Raw genomic sequence first — 16,063 nt, 5'->3', positions numbered from 1 at the left:
GATTGGGGGGTGGCGGGGGGAGCCCTGGGCTGTGTCTTCATAGGGTTTGGAGTTCACAGATGACCACTGCTCTGGTCCCAGGCCATTCCACAGGCACAGGCTTTGGAGGAATAAGGAGGAGTAGGGGGAGGGGGGAGTTGAACTTTACAGCTGGCAGCATTGTTCCGTAAGGGAAAGAGGCTGGGCCAAGTTAGACTCTTCACTCTGGACACATTACCTGAATGAACTTGGGCAAGACAGTTTCTCTATTTTACCAAAGTGGAAACTGAGGCCCAGAAAGTACCTTTACCACTTCCCTCAAGGCATTGCTGGGAAGGTGCTTCGTTGCCCCGGATTATCTGATGGAACCTTACCTTGGCCAGAGTCAGAGGAGGGGAGCAGGAGGCAGAGCCAGAAGCTGCCACTGTCCTCGTCAGCAACTCTTACTCCTCTCCTCCCAGGATCTCAAAGCCTCAGCAGTCCATTGGAACAGTACTTTGCCCCTAGTAAGGTTGGCGGCGCATGGCGTAGGACAAGGAGCCACATCTTCACTGAGCCCTGTCCCCAAGACCAAGTTCAGGGAGAGGATGTTAGGGTAGCAACCCTTGGTAAAATGCCAGAGATGTCAGCCTTGAGGGGGTCCTTGGTTGCTGCTCTTCTGCTTCATATGAAATCAGTGACTGGGATGAAAGCATGGTTGGCCTGCATATCAAATTTGCAGAAGAGGCACAGTTGAGAGGGCCAGCTGACGCATTAGGTGATGGTGTAGGGCAGGCTAGATTGGCAGGCTGAAGTCAGTACAGTGAATGAGGAAAGTCAGTAGGGATTTACAGTCTCACACCTGGGTTTTAGAAAACCCCCTGCACAAGCATGCGTGGGGGAAGTGCGGCCAAATGGTAGTCGGGGAGCAGAGATCTGGGGGTTTCCATGGACTGTGAGCTCAAAACTAATGACATTTTAGGTGGCATTAAGAGGAGTATATAGCAGGCGAGACCTGTCTGTCCTCTGCCGGGATCAGACCAGTCTGCAGTGTTGTATTCAGTCAAGGACACCACATTTTAAGAAAGATATTGATACATTGTGGTCCAAATGTATCAGGACCACACAGAGAAGTGGGGCCAGGATAACGTGGGTCTCCACATCATGCCATAGGGGATTAGTAAAAGGAACTAGTCACATCTAGCCTGGAGAAGGGAAGGCTTAGGGAGGCCATGATCCCTCACTTGGAGTATTTGAGGGGCCCTCTCGTGGAAGAGGGAGAGGCCAGAGGGGACCGAAAGCAGTGGCTACAAAGTTGTAGATGGAAACTTTGTCTCAATTTAAGGAAGAGCTTCCTGAGAATCAGAACTGTCCGAAAGTAGAATGAGCCATCTCAGTGGGTCCCCCCCGATGAATCAGCAAGCATTTATTAAACACCTACTGTTTGCCAGCCACTATGCAAAGACACCGGGAACACAACATTCAGTAATAGAGAGAGAGAGAGAGAGAGTGTGTGTGTGTGTGTGTGTGTGTGTGTGTGTGTGTGTGTGTGTGTGAAGTAGATACAAGGTAACCTTAGAGAAGATACTAACAGCTGAGGGGACCAGCAAAGGTCTCCTGCTAAGGGTATTGAATGGCCCCTGATGCAGAGGTGAGGCTCTGGAACCTTCCAGCAGGGGGGACACAGACAGGGCACCAGTGGGAGAAGCAGGTAGGCTATCGGGGTTGGCCTTTCTCAGGATATGCTGGAGAGGTAACACAGTGACATCGGCACTTCATGAAAATCACTTTGGTGGCTGTGGGAGGGAGGGCGGACAGCCGGGTAAGGAGCAGATGTTCATAATGGTCCCAGCGAGGGGCACTGGGGACCGACGCTAGGGCAACGGCTGTGTCTGTGGAGAGAGGGGAATGTGTACAAGAGATGGTTCTCTTGCAGAGTGTCGAACAGATAATTCACAAGGCAGGACCACGGTGCAGGAGAGGGGTTAGGGCCAAATAAATAGATCTGGGAATCATCTGTATTGAGATGACCATCGTTGAACTCCTGGATGCTGAAGAGATCTTCAGGCAATAGAATAAAGAGAGAGGAAGAAGGAGCGGGGCCCAGGAGAGCGCCTTGGGGGATCTCCACTGCCTGTGCTTATGAGGTGGATGAAGAACTGAGAAAGAGCTGGCAGACAAGTAGGGAGAGAGGAGGGAGTGGGCAGCAGTGTCAGAGGCTGCACACAGAGAGGTCATTGGATTTGGTGGTTATGAGATCATTGATAACTTTGGACTGAGTGAGATCGGAGGCCACACTGCAGAGGAAAAGCGAGAAGAGAAGGATCCGAGCCTGGAAAATGGCTTTTGCCAGTGTCCAGACAAGAGGAGAAAGCTGTAGGGAGGAGTCCTTCCCTCCACCACCTCTGAGATTCTGTGGTTCTCTGGCATGTGTGCATTGTGTCTTTTCTGCCCCAGGTGTTCTCTGTAGGGGCTCCACACCCATCCTGGGGAGGCTTAGAAAAGGGTCATGCAAATCAAACCTGACGGCCTTCCGGCCTCTGTGGCAGGCAGTCTCTGTAGGTGCCTACCTAACATTATGTGATAAATCATTGCATTTAGAGCCAGAGGTCCTGGGTTCAATTGCATTTTTACTACCTTCTGGATGATCTTGGGCAAATTTTTTCCTCTCTGGGCCTCAGGTTTCTCATGAATGAAGGAAAAGAGATATTAACTGATTACTTACGCTAAGCACTAGGGATACAGATAGAAAATTGACACAGTCCCTGTGCTTAGGGAGTTTACAGTATAATAGGGACAAACAACATGCATTGGAGGGTTTGGCTTCAGGGCAGATGGAAAGACTCAGTAGTCCTGGGGGGGAGGGTTGGGGGAGCAGAGCAAGGTGGATGATAATGCTTCATCTTTAATGTAATTTTATTGATAAAACCATATATGTTAACTGATGGTGTGAATCATTTGTACCTTAAGTAAAAACATGAGGGGGTTAAATTAAATGGTCTCTCAGGTCTTTTCCAGCTATACATCCTGTAATACAACCTGCTCCCCCCCTCCGCCTTTCCCAACCCCCGCCCCCACCAGTAGGAGAAGACTGGGATGAGGCTCTGAGAAGAGGGCCCCTGCCCTCACACAGCTCAGGCATCTGTCCATCTGTCTTTTTCTCTTTCAGCTGATCCAGGCGTGTGCCATGCAACAGCTCCCTGTCTCCTACCAGGCGTTCCCCCCCCTCATTTCCAGTGACCATTATATCCTGCACCCACCACCACCAGGGCCCCCCCACCAGGCCACCCACATGGCACCACTGGGCCAGTTTGTCCCCCTTCAGCCCCAGCACCCTCGAATGGTAAGTGTAGGTAGGGGAAGGATGCAGTTTCCTTGCTCGCAGTCCAAACCAATGGGTCAGAGCCAGTCCCAGGCCTGGGAGCCCAGACTCCTAGCTCCCTGCCCCCTCCAGAGGTCTCCTGCATTCCGTCTTCCCTTTGTCCTGTTTTCATTTCAACAGGGGCCTCGTTCTTTGTCCCTTCTTCCCCAGTAGTCCCCTCTTTTCACTGTCTCCCCTTCCGAACCCCTGTTCTTGGTTTCTTTCCAGTCCTTGCAGAGGATAGATAATGATGTGGATCTTCGAGGGGAGCAGCACCCCATTGGGGGCTTCACGTACCCTGCCTCCCACCACACCCCGGCCCTCTCCCCGTCTGTCCCCCTGCATTACCTCCCTCATGAACCCCTGCACCAGGAACTGCCATTTGGTGTGGTAAGTAGGAGGCTGACGGGGAGGGAGTGGCACTGTCCCATCTAGGACCTCCCCTCCCTACAGGGGTATCTGGTGACCTTGGCTCCCTCTTTTGTAGCCATACCCTCACATGATGCCCCGGAGGCTGAGCACTCAGAGATACCGACTGCAGCAGCCTCTACCCCCACCACCCCCACCGCCGCCACCGCCACCCCCACCACCAACCTATTACCCCAGCTTCTTGCCATACTTCCTGTAAGTACCCAGTGATCCTCACTGACCACTCCAGTATTGGGGGCTACCCTATTGGGACCACCAAAATTAAAGCTTTTTCTCCAGATCCTTCACCTTCCCCTGGGACCACAGGCCCTTGGACCCTCTTACTAGTCCTGACCCTCCATCCCTCCGAGGCTTCCTCAGCCACCTCCCTGACCCACATCTCTCGGCCCTAAGACCTCAGTCACTCACCAGCCCCTCTCTTCCCAGCTCGATGCTTCCCATGTCCCCAACAGCCGTGGGCCCCACGATCAGCCTGGACCTAGATGTGGACGACGTGGAGATGGAGAATTACGAGGTCTGGACCCAGGGTCTCGGGTGCATGTGGCTTCCAGGTGGGGTTGGGGGGATGCAGTGGGCTCCCCCAAGTCTCTGAGAATAGAGAGGGGAGACATAAAGCGCTACGTCAGCCACACACCTAAACGTCGGCGCCCCGCCCCCATCTTTCGCCCATCGCCTGTCCTGAGTGGAGAGATCTGGAGGCTGCTAACTCCCCTCTTTCTGCCGCACCCTCTCAGGCGTTATTGAACCTGGCGGAGAGGCTGGGGGAGGCCAAACCCAGGGGACTCACCAAAGCTGACATAGAACAACTTCCGTCCTACCGATTCAACCCCGAGAGCCACCAGTCAGAGCAGACGCTGTGAGTGTCCTGTCCGGGCTAACCTGGGTCCGTGGGAAGAAAGACAGAGCCCCCCGTCTTCTTCTTTCCTGGGGTAGACCTATGAAATGGAAGAAAAGGAGAGGGTCTTTTGGGGTCCGCAAAGGCAGAGTCGTATCCTCGACACCGTCATCAGCATGGCAGGGTAGAAAGGGGGCTGAGCCAGGTGACAAGTCACTCGGAAATCCCCCTAGTTCGTCCCTCCTTTACGTACCCAAGTGGAGCTCCTTAGACCAGCCCACACATACAGTATATAGAGAGAGCCCTGAAGGGCTAGTGGAAGAAAAAACCTTCGACTATGGAACGAAGTCTCAGGGCTGTTGGGAACCTTAAAACAGCATCAGAGCTTGCAGGGAGCAGATTCAGGCCCAGAGGCAATGAGGTGGCGCAGTGGGCAGAACACTGGGCCTGGAGTCCAGATGACCCAGAGCACATCCAGCCTCAGATACTTGGCAGTCCTGGGGCAAGTCACCTGACCTCCAACCATCAGTCTCTTCAATTGTGAAATAAGTGTGATAATGAGACCTTACGGGCTTGTTGTTAAGATAAAATGAGATCATGTGTGTAAAGTGCTTAACACCATGCCTAGCACATAGTAGGTGTTTACCAAATGCTTATTTCCCCCTTCCCTCAGGGTAGTCAGTGAGTAAAGTAGAAGCACCCACGCCAGCACATGGGCTCTTTCCACTGTTCCCTCCTTCATCGGTGCCACAAAGGACTCTGGTTCCTCATCCAGTTTGGCCTGCTGCTAGCTGAGCCCAGGGCTTCGATTCTGTCCTCCACCAGAATGAATGCTGGCATTCAGCATGAAACCGTGAGGCTGGAGCTAGAAATGGGCAAAGCCCAGGGATCAGAGCCAGGAACAAAACCCAGGCATCTTCTCTTCCTTGATTACTTATCCCTGAATTTAGGGTAAAATGTCCTTCTCTGTCATGCAGGTGTGTCGTCTGTTTCAGTGACTTTGAGGCCCGGCAGCTTCTCCGAGTCCTCCCCTGTAACCATGAGTTCCACGCCAAGTGTGTCGACAAATGGTTAAAGGTAAATACGTAGGGCCACACCTCCCCTGGGCCCTTGCCCACCTTGCTCACCCCTAGTTACCCACTTGGGAGGTAGGGGAGATTGGAACATCATTAGACTTGGACTCCTGCACCACAGCACACATACACAGCTGTGACCCCCTGGGGTGGGCCAGGACCTGAGAATGAGCTCATAGATGCTGATTCAGAGCTGGAAGGGGAGGGCTGAGTGTAGACGTGAGATTTGAACCTCCGGTCCTCTGACTGTAAACCCAGGGCTCTTTTCACTGCCTCTCACCAAAGGGAGAGAAACATTGGCTTTGCAGGCAGGTGGGTGCCATAGAGCAGTGGGCAAGTGGCACAGGTAGAACTGACAAACTGACTCCACAGATAGCCCATCTATTGATGTTGCAGACTGATTAATGCTCCAGGAATGGAGAGATTACTGCCCCCCCACACCCACATACACAGAGTCATGCATACTCATATAACCCCCCACCCCTTCACTGCCTAATGGGCTTTCTTGGCCTTTTTCTGCCCCCTTCAGGCAAACAGGACCTGCCCCATCTGCCGGGCAGATGCCTCAGAAGTACACCGGGAGGCCGAGTGAGCTCGGTCCACAGCCCTGGAGGCCCAGAGAATCTTGGGCATACGGCCCAGGAGTGGGGGAGGGGCCCAAGCTCTGTTACCCACCCTTCTTGTTCCCCTGGAGCCCCTCCTTGGATTGGCTAAGAAGCTGGACAGTGTCAGACCCTGGACTCCCACCCGCTCTGGGCCAGGCCAGGCCACAGCCACCTGTTCCCCCAGAGCGGGGTCTGGGCTCTGGCCAGTCCTGTCCTTGAGGAGAAGAGCTGCTACCCACATGTTTACCAGCCTCCAAAGACTCCTCCCACTTCTTCCCGCCCACTGCTGCCACTGCCGCCACCGAGGGGCTGCCTCAGTATTTGAAACTCTTGGAGTTTCCTGCTCGGGTCTGTCTCATTTTGCCTGTTGTTTCTCTCCCCTCTGCTGCCCAGCTCTCCCCTCCCTTCCTCAGGGCAGGGCATCCTCAGAGATCTGGAGGTTGCTGTCCCTCCCCACCCCTGGCTGGCTTCTCCTTCCCCACTCCACCAGAAGGGCACCTGGTTTCTTTCCTCCCCTCCCTTCCTCCTTGCAAGGAATGCGAGAGAACATAGAGGAGCTGGTGGCCAGATGGGGCGCTGGCCGCCCCTCCCCCCCACCCCCTAAGCATTGTCAGACAGGTGTACAGGTCTGGCCCAGAGGGAACAGGACCTGGGCTAGTGTGCCGCGGTCAATGCCACTGGGTTCCTGTCTGCCCCAATGAACTTTCTTTTGCACTGAAATGGGGTTGATTCTGGCCAGCACCTGCCTGCCTGTCTGCCTAGTTTCTATGGACAAGAGAGGATCAGTTTAGAAATTTCTTGTCTCTCTCTTACCCTTGGAGCAGGGCAGTGTTGGGGCAGGCAGGGGAAGACTTCCCCACTCCCTGCACCAGCCACAGCTCGAGGATTCCTATCTCCCCAGTGCCTCCTGTCATGGCCTTGGGTTTGGAAAGGAGAAGTCTGTTCTCACCATCTTTCCACCTCCCCTGGGCCCTTGGGCTGGGGCAGGAAGGCCCTCAACGCCTCCCCCACCCATAGGGCTACCCAGTTGGGAGGTGGGGGAAGGAAGGAGGAGGGGAGGTACAAGAGAGCTGAACCTCATTCTCACTCCCTCATCTTCTCCCTGGTCACTACATTCCAGCCCAGCCTAGCCTCGACACCCTCCCCCCAGCTCCAGGGCAATAGAGAATCCAGGCTGGCTCTGGAGGCAGCTGGAAAGATTGTCCATCTTGGGGCAGCCAGCAGACAGCAAAGCACTGTAGTGGAGGGGTGGTCTTCCCTTCTCAAGGTGAGCCAGGGGATTCCCTCTATCCCCCGGAGAATGTATGCCCTGGGCCTGTCCCTGAAAGGGAATGGTGCATGGGGAGGGCCGCCTAGTGCAGGGGCCTCCGGCAGCCCCTCCAGGATATGTAAAGGGGGCTCGAGGCAGGGGCAGGAGGAGAGAAGAGAGCTGTCCTCCGGCTCCCGGATTTCTCCCCAGCCTTTTTGCATGATGTGTTAAGCAGCAGTTTTTTTCCAAAATCGTGTGTGGGGTGTTTTTTTTTGTTTGTTTGTTTTTTCCCCCCCTATTTTTGGTTCTTTTGGGGTTTAAAACAAAAACCAATGTTAGCATTAGTGAAAGGAAGATGAGGAGGCCCTTCCCCTAACCCTGTAACCTGTGTAAATGTTCACCAATAATATGCATGCGTGTGTGCTCAGGCCAGCCTAACCCAGCCCAGCCAACTGTGGGGCAGGCATGGGGCATGGGGGCCAGGGCAGGGTGTCTATGCTCAGCCAATAACTGCCATGCATTGTACTGCACATGTCCACAGACGCCTGACCAGGACCCGAAGCCGTTCCGGGCATTTTATTCTCCTGTTCCCTCTCTCTTAACATAGCCAGGGTGGAGAAACTGAGGAGCGGGGCGGGGCGGGGGCTGGGGCAGGGGGAGAGGCATGCCATGCTCTGGGGAGAGAAGGGTTAGTGATTGAGACTTGAGGCTCACGATGCCCTCCTCCCCCAGCAAGATCAGGCCTATTGCTCCAAGGAGCCCCATGGTCAGGAGGGATGAGATAGCTCAGCTTCCCTCTGGGGGGAGCAGGGAAGAGAGCCTAACTTACCCCTCTTCTTGGAGTGGGGGGTGTCTATCTCCATTCTGAGGCAGGAGTCTTGTCTCCCTCCTGGCTTAGGGGACCATCTTTGGGGAACAGCATGGTGCCTCCAGGGGCTCCCTTGGATGGGTCCTCCATGGCAGCCAACCTAGACCCTCTCCTCAGTCCCACCTCCACCTCCCCCAGCTCACCAGGACACCACCTGCAAAGTGAACTGCGTGTAGGGCCTGGCACATCTGAGCAGGCTGTCCCCTCTCAGCCTCCCCTTCCCCAGGCTCCTGTTGCCTCAGGAATGGCCCAAACACCGAGTTCTCTTAAACACAGCGGCCCTCCCCCTTGGCCTGGGTAGGGTCCATCTGCTGTGTCCCAGAATTCTCTGGGACCAGCTCCTCTCCTTCCCCTACCCCCACCGCTTGCCACAGAGAACCCAAAGTCTTACTGTATATATTACGCCAGGTGACATTTCTATATTTATAGCCAACAGTGTTGAGAAACCCATCTGTTTCACTCCTTGCCCCTGGACCCCACAAGGCAAGTCCTTCTCGGGAGTCTAACCTACCCTCTCCCTGCCCCCCTTACGGTTCCCTGGCAGGCGGATCGAAAGGCTCACAGCTCCTGGGCTGCAGAATTTATCCTGATGAGCAGCTAGAAAAACAAAACAAACAAAAAAAAATTAAAGAGATCCTTGAAAAAGAGAAAAAAAAAAGAGAAAAACCAATATTTAGGATGTTTGTGATTTGCTGACCGCGCTGTAGATGCCACTGTTACCAATGATTTCCTGTGGTGGGGATGGTGCATTGTTTACTGTTTTAAGTTCTCGCACCCCTGGGCCCGGCGGCTGAGGGCCAGCCCCTCTGCCCATCTGCCCCGCCTGGGGCCCGTGTTCTGTGTTAGAAAGTTTTTATATATATATATAAATATCTATATATATATATAAATATATATATATATAATTTTTTGGCTCTGTTACTTGCACATTTTACAGTTACCTCATTTTCCCCATGTATGTATTTGAAAAAAAATGCTAATATATAGAGAAAAAAATGGTTCTTCAAAGCTCTAAACGTGTGGTTTCGATTTTGTTCTCTTCCATGCCATTGGCCCCACCTCGGTTTGTAGCATTCCCATGACCAGTCTGTTGTGTTATATACGCGGATACCGATGGAGATTTTTAACACATTTGTACTTTTTTTAAAAGGAAAGTCGCTAGTTCTGCTTGACCAAGTAGTACAATCACTATTTTTTTTAATGTTGTGGCTGATTTAACAGGGATATTCACTAATAAATGTATAATGTATACCAATGCAGACCAAGCGCCCCTGTTGTGGCCAGTGTGTGTGTATGTGTGTGACTTGGAGGGGTTGCTGGGGTCCAGGCCTCTTTAGTCAGGTGACCTCCGTTCAGTTACTTTTCCTCTGGAGCTTTGTCCCTGTGAATCGAAGGGGTTGGTTGCATGGACATTCTACATCCCTAATATATAGCTGCTGCTCTGTGACCTCCAGAAACAGGGAACTTTTCACCTCCCAAGATGACCCATTTTCTGTTAGGACAAATCTTTATGTGAAATCGAAATCTGGCTCTCAGCAAACCTCAGGATCTGCTGAGGATGAATAGAGTTAAGTTTAGTCCTATCTCCTCATCACAGCCCTTCAGGTGTCAGTCACTGGAAATGATGATTGATCATAACTCCCCCACCCCCCAATCCTTTTCAGGCTGAACATGCTCATTCACTTCGATTTACATATTGTAATATAGTCACCAGCCCCCTCTCCAACTTGGTCACCTTTCTCAGAAGAAGTCAGTGTGATCTCCTGAAAAATTTACCTAAAATTGAACATGACCCTCCAGATGGTGGCTGACCAGATCAGAGGACAAGGGAATCAGCAGCAGCATCTGAAATACTATGTCTAAGCGATGGCTGTCACCTCTTTGTCTCTAGCCTCCCCATCAATTCATCCTGTAAGGATTACCAGTTACCTTTTGGAAAGCCCACTTCTGATCATGCTCTGCTCAAAACCCTTCCAAGGCTCCTTATTCGCTGCCTGTAGGATAAAATCTGACTCTTCAAGACCCACCACAGTCTGGCCCTAATCTTATCTCCCACTGCCCCCTTACACAAACCTACTCTAAGTGAAAAGGTCAACTCATTCCTCACTCTCCCCACTCATTCATATGCTCACCTCTGTTCCTTCTTTCCCATAATTTCTACCTTTAGAATGCCTTCATGTCCCCTCCCCTCCCAAAATTCTGCACTTGGTTAGTATACAACAGTCAGCTAAAGCCACATCTCTATAAAAAGGTTTACCTAGTCACTCCTCTGAACTCCCAGGTTGGAGGCACACAAAATTTGGGGATGAGACTAGGAAACCTCTTCTCTGCAGTGAAATGGAAGCTTACAAATATCACTAAATTTCAGAGCTGAAAGAGACCTTAGAGATCATCTCAGCCCACATCATTGTTACAGATGAAGAAACATGAAGCCTCAAAGCAAAGTAACTTGCCCTGTGTTCATTTTGAAATAAATGTTAAATAAGATTTAAGTGACCCTGCTATGAAATGGCAGGTCATGTGGCCTGCTGATAAGGTTAGGGCTTCCTGAATGATGTTCTCCAATGAGGCTGCCTGTCAACATACTGGGCCTCTTCTGGTGCTCGCTGGCAACGTGACCCTGGGCAAGTCACTTTTATTTTTTTTTTAATTGGATTTGGTTTTTGGTTTTTGGAGTGGGGGAAGGCAGGGCAATTAGAGTTAAGTAACTTGCCCAAGATCACACAGCTAGTAAGTGTGTCAAGTGTCTGAGTCTGGATTTGAATACAGGTCCTCCTGACTCCAGAGCCAATGCCGTACTCACCAGACCATCCAGCTGCCCCTGGGCAAGTCACTTCTAATTGGTAGGTTTCCTTGTTTGAGAGTTATCTATTAGTGAAATCACAGTTTCAGTTTCTGTCCCTATCCTAATTTAAGGAAAACAAACGAAACTCTTAGGTCCATTGTTAGAGAACACAGGATGGCAAATTTTTGAATTTCAAATTTTGTTTTAAAATATTTTGAAAAAGGATAGTTGGGGACACAGGATTTGTTTGTGTTAGTCCAACTTTTTCTGGGAGAGAGGGCCCTTACCCCAGCTGACATGGGATAGGGTGGTTGCCTTGGTATAGAAGCTCAGATACCCAGCCAAAGGGCCAGGGTTACATTTTAAAAGGCACCACACTCCTTTTGGCTTTAGTCCCCAGCCAGAAGGGGAAACTTCAGGGAACTTCTCCACCCAAAACCCAGAAGACTGACTTCAGCCCTTTGGGCAGCTGCAATACTGGCTACAATGTATTAAAAAGGGCAGATGGAGGTGGGGGAAGTGAGATGGGAGAGAACAGAGAGAAAGAAAGGAAGAAAGGTGGGGCTAGAATAAGAAGGGAAAGGGGGAAGAAGAAATAAGGTATGGGGAAAAGTAACTTAAAACAGCTTAGGCCAGTAAGTAGAAGTCCTATAAGGTTCCACTGTGAGCATTGCCTAGGGCCCTGCAGATCCAGCATGAAACATCTTTTCTGTGAGTTGAAGAGCCACATTTTATTCCACTGAATTCTCCCCATCCTCACCTGTCTGTACTCTCTATAGTTGTCCTCTCAGATGCCTTCAGGAAACAGAGCTAGGTGGGGAAGGCTCAGAAATACTGTTTCTGCTCGAGCTGGTGGGTAGGGCTCCTCCTTGTGGCACCAAGACTCGTCCTCTCAGTGGACCAGTATGTATGTGTACACACACACACACACACACACACACACACACACACACACACACACGCCCAAGATCATTTTGAAAACTTACAGTGCAGCCTTGGGGAAACGCTTTCCTTTTCTGTGACTCAGTTTACTCCCTATCAAATAAGGATATTAGTCTAAATAACTAGGATCCCTTTGTTTTGACATCAGATGACTCAAATCCTGAATCTGAGACCTGACAGCACCAATCTTTTTAGGCATTTGGGAAGGGAATCAAAGGATCCGGGTTGGAGGCCTAGCTTTGCACTGATTCTGCAAGCTTGAGCAAAGCCATTTAAGTCTCTCAGTACTCAACTTGCTCTTCCGTAAAATAAAGGGCTTGGACCAGATCTCTAAGGTCTCTCTTGTTCTAAATCCTATGACCTTAAACCACTCCCTACCCCACCTCACCCCATCCCACCCTGATGACATGAGTCTGTGCTCTCAGCATCTAAACCTTTTGAGGTCCAATCTACAAATCCCTTAATCCCTTAAATCAAGGTGGGGATGAGAGGTCAAGGTCAGAGTTCAGGATCTTCCTTTTTTTCTTTTTTTTTGGAAGGAGGAAGGCAGGGCAATTGGGGTTAAGTGACTTGCCCAAGGGCACACAGCTAGTAAGTGTGTCAAGTGTCTGAGGCTGGATTTGAACTCAGGTCCTCCTGACTCCAGGGCCAGTGCTCTACTCACTGTGCCACCTAGTTGACCCTCTTCCTTCTCTTATACAGGACAAAACCATAATTTAAGACCATCCAACTTCCCTTATCGTCAACTCTAAATTCATCAAATCACTTACAACAAGCTCCTTTAAGAGACACTTATCATAACCTTAATTTTCTGCCAGGCCCAAACTAGGATGGAAATAGGAATCAAACCTAGTCTCTTCCCTCTATCTAGCAAAAGAAGACAGGGATAGAAATCACTATAATACCAAGTTGTATATAGCCAGCTTTGGAAGAGAGAATCTTGCTCATCCTTCCTCATCCATTGACTGGACATGGCTGCCCAGGCTGATGGGGATTTCCTCCATCTCCATCCCTCAAACCCCCAATTCTCCAATTTGGCAATGTGGATAGAAGCTGCAGGGGGATTAAGAGGCTAAACAGTTGATGAAAAGGGACACAACAGGGGAAAAATGGGGAGCTCTTAAAGGACTACTACTGAAGACGACTCATTCCCATGCGGCCAGAGAGCGACAAAACTGTAAGCATAAGAGAAAAGCAGATTGGGGTCTTCCATTAGTCCAGCCTTAGAGCTGGAAGGAAGAAGCCTTTATTAAGCATCTACTATGTTCCAGCCTCTGGTACTTTATAACGTTTTGTTTGATCTTCACAACAACTTCTAAGAGGTAGATGCTCTTATTATCCCCATCTTATAGATGAGAAAAATGAGGCAAGTAGAGATTAAGTGATTTGCCCAGGGTCATACAGCTAGTGTATGGCCAGGTTTTGAATTCGAGCCTCCCTAAGTCAAGTCCCAGCACTCTACCCCCTGCACTGCTTAGCTGCCTCAAAGGAGCTCTGGAAACATTTACCTCCCTCTCAAAGGTGGGGCACCTGCAGCCTCAAGCCCACATGTGGCCCTCTAGGTCCTCAACTGTGGCTCTTTGAATCCAAACTTCACAGAACAAATCCTTTTATTTGGATTTGGTCGAAGGGTCACACTTGAGGGCCTAGAAGGCCACATGTGGCCTCAGGCTGCAGGTTCTCCACCCCTGCTTTAAGAGAAAGCACTGCCTGTGGGGCAGCCAGACTGGGGCACCACTGGTGAATAGCAGTAGGAGAGGACGAGGAGAATTCCAAATGGAGAAGCAGAAATGGACTAAGGTCAATACAAGAAAATGAGGAGAAAGTTGGATACGTCTGTTGGGAGCTGAGAACTGAAGGAAAGGCTGTAAGAATCTTTATAGAAGACATATATTAAGGAGTTGAGAAATTTGCAGTGGGAGCTCCATCTATCGTGTGCTGTAAGTGAAGAGGTTTACAAATCTCTGGGGAGAGATGCTCACTGGTTGGTGCTGTTCTATATATGGGTTCTAGCTCTATCTAGCCCATATATAGGCTCAGTTTGTTTTAATCTGCAAATAAACTTTTCCCTGCTATGAGCCTTAGGTTTGGGTATATTTAAGGGGAATTGGTGGCAGTAGACTGGGTGGTCAAGAAGTTCTGAACAGGGGGTGGCACATGACAGGTCTAGTGATTGTCAGACATGGCTGTGTTGACTTATCTTGCTCAACAGTATTTCTTTGTACCTCTATTGGAGGCAGGGCAGGAAAGTAATTTATGTCATTGGGAAGTAATGTTTAAAAGTAAGATTAGAAAAGTAGGCTAAGAATTGATTCTTGAGGGCCTTAAATGTCAAGGTAAGGTATCTATACTTTATTCTCTAGGCACCGAGTTGCACCTTTTTAAGTAGGAAGTTGTCCAAATGTGCAGGAACCACTGGAGGAAGAGACTGGAAAGAAAGACACTAGCTGGGGCCTCCCACAAATTGCCACTTAGTCAATCTTTTAAGTGTGGGCAAACGGGTCTATACGACCTTGAAAAGTGTATCCCTTGAAACCAGGAATGAGGATGCCCAAAATGAACAGGACTGAGTTGGAGCTGCTCAAATAGGCACCCCTAGGGACATCATGCCAAAGTAGGTTGGATGGAAAACAGGAAATTAGAGCTGGAAGGAACCTCTGTAATCCCATCTAATTGACATCTGAACAGAAACACTCTCTACTTCTGACACTTCCAGTGATGGGAAACTCACTACCTCTGAGGTAGTCCATGTCTAACTCATCTTCCACAAAAGCACTTCAGATACTTATAAGACAACATGACCGTGTGTGTCCTCCTTTTCAATGAGCAACAAAGAAGTATAGAATGTTAGGACTGAAAGGGATGCATGAGACCATTAGATCATTATTTCCTCACCTTCCTGGAGTCTACAAGTCCCCAAAGGGGTTCATCTTTATTTTCATTAACCTCTAAATGAAACTTACCATTTTCTTCAATTATGAATGTAGGCAACAATCCACAATAGTTAGCTGGTATTCAGTGAGTGACTGTCACCTATACAAATTGTTGCAGATATCCGGCAGCTAGGTGACTCACTGGTTAAGACTGTTGGACTTGGAATAAGGGAACCTAGAGTTTGAATCCAGCATCAAACACTTGTTAGCTGTGTGACCCTGGGCAAATCATCTAACCTCCGAGCCTCAGTTTCCTCATCTATAAAACAGGGATAATAATAGCATCTACCTCCCAGTGTTATCTTGAGGCAATGAAGTGATTTGCAAACTTTAAAGGGCTTTTTGAATGTTAATTATTATTATATCATAAAATATTACATACGTTCATCATTTCTTCAAAATTACTGTATTAGACCTACTGCTAGATATAGTACTGACACAATTAAAAAAAACTTTCAATAACTCTCAACATAATTAGTTTCCTTTGTAATCTTACGTATTTAATTTTATGCACTTAAAAAGTATTACTTTGGGGCAGCTAGGTGGCACAGTGAGTAGAGCACAGGCCCTAGAGTCAGGAGGACCCGAGTTCAAATCCGGTCTCAGACACTTGACACACTAGCTGTGTGACCTTGGGCAAGTCACTTAACCCCAATTGCCCTGCCTTCCCCCCTGCAAAACCAAAACAATAAAAGTATTACTCTGAGAAGGGATCTTCAGGCTTCACTAGACTTCCAAAAGGGTCCAGGACACAAAAAGTGTTAAAAACCTCTAACTTAGTCTAACAGTTTTCTTTTCTGGATGAGGAAACTAGGACCCAAAGAAGTGAATTTGCCTGTCACACTTGTAGTAAATGGCAGAAAACTGGAAAATGAACTGAGGTCCAGCGTTCTTTGTTCCATATGGCTACATGCTCATAGATGTGCTTTGTAGTCTCATTATCATATCATTCTGCTTTTCACATGCTCTGGCTTTTCAAAGTTCTTCCTAAAATGTGGTGTCCAGAACTGAACACAACATACTAG

At 49.5% G+C, this 16,063-nt stretch overlaps 1 protein-coding gene across 3 annotated transcripts in view; it reads left to right on the top strand.

Moving 5' to 3' along the window:
* Positions 1-9,637, top strand: part of RNF44 (ring finger protein 44) — a 30,174-nt gene extending 20,537 nt beyond the window's left edge. For all 3 annotated transcript variants that reach the window (XM_036751569.1, XM_036751567.1, XM_036751568.1), the window contains exons 5-11: positions 3,128-3,301; positions 3,548-3,709; positions 3,807-3,943; positions 4,175-4,262; positions 4,483-4,604; positions 5,561-5,660; positions 6,186-9,637. In XM_036751569.1, coding sequence (XP_036607464.1) covers positions 3,128-3,301; positions 3,548-3,709; positions 3,807-3,943; positions 4,175-4,262; positions 4,483-4,604; positions 5,561-5,660; positions 6,186-6,248 — 846 coding nt within the window. In that variant the 3' untranslated portion in view covers positions 6,249-9,637. The remainder of the gene's footprint in view (positions 1-3,127; positions 3,302-3,547; positions 3,710-3,806; positions 3,944-4,174; positions 4,263-4,482; positions 4,605-5,560; positions 5,661-6,185) is intronic.
* Positions 9,638-16,063: the final 6,426 nt, after the last annotated feature.

Source organism: Trichosurus vulpecula, chromosome 3 (genome assembly GCF_011100635.1).
Source record: "Trichosurus vulpecula isolate mTriVul1 chromosome 3, mTriVul1.pri, whole genome shotgun sequence".
In the NCBI taxonomy this organism is placed as follows: domain Eukaryota; kingdom Metazoa; phylum Chordata; class Mammalia; order Diprotodontia; family Phalangeridae; genus Trichosurus; species Trichosurus vulpecula.
The sequence above is the reverse complement of the archived record's forward strand: the minus strand, read 5'-3'. Positions and strand labels throughout refer to the sequence as shown.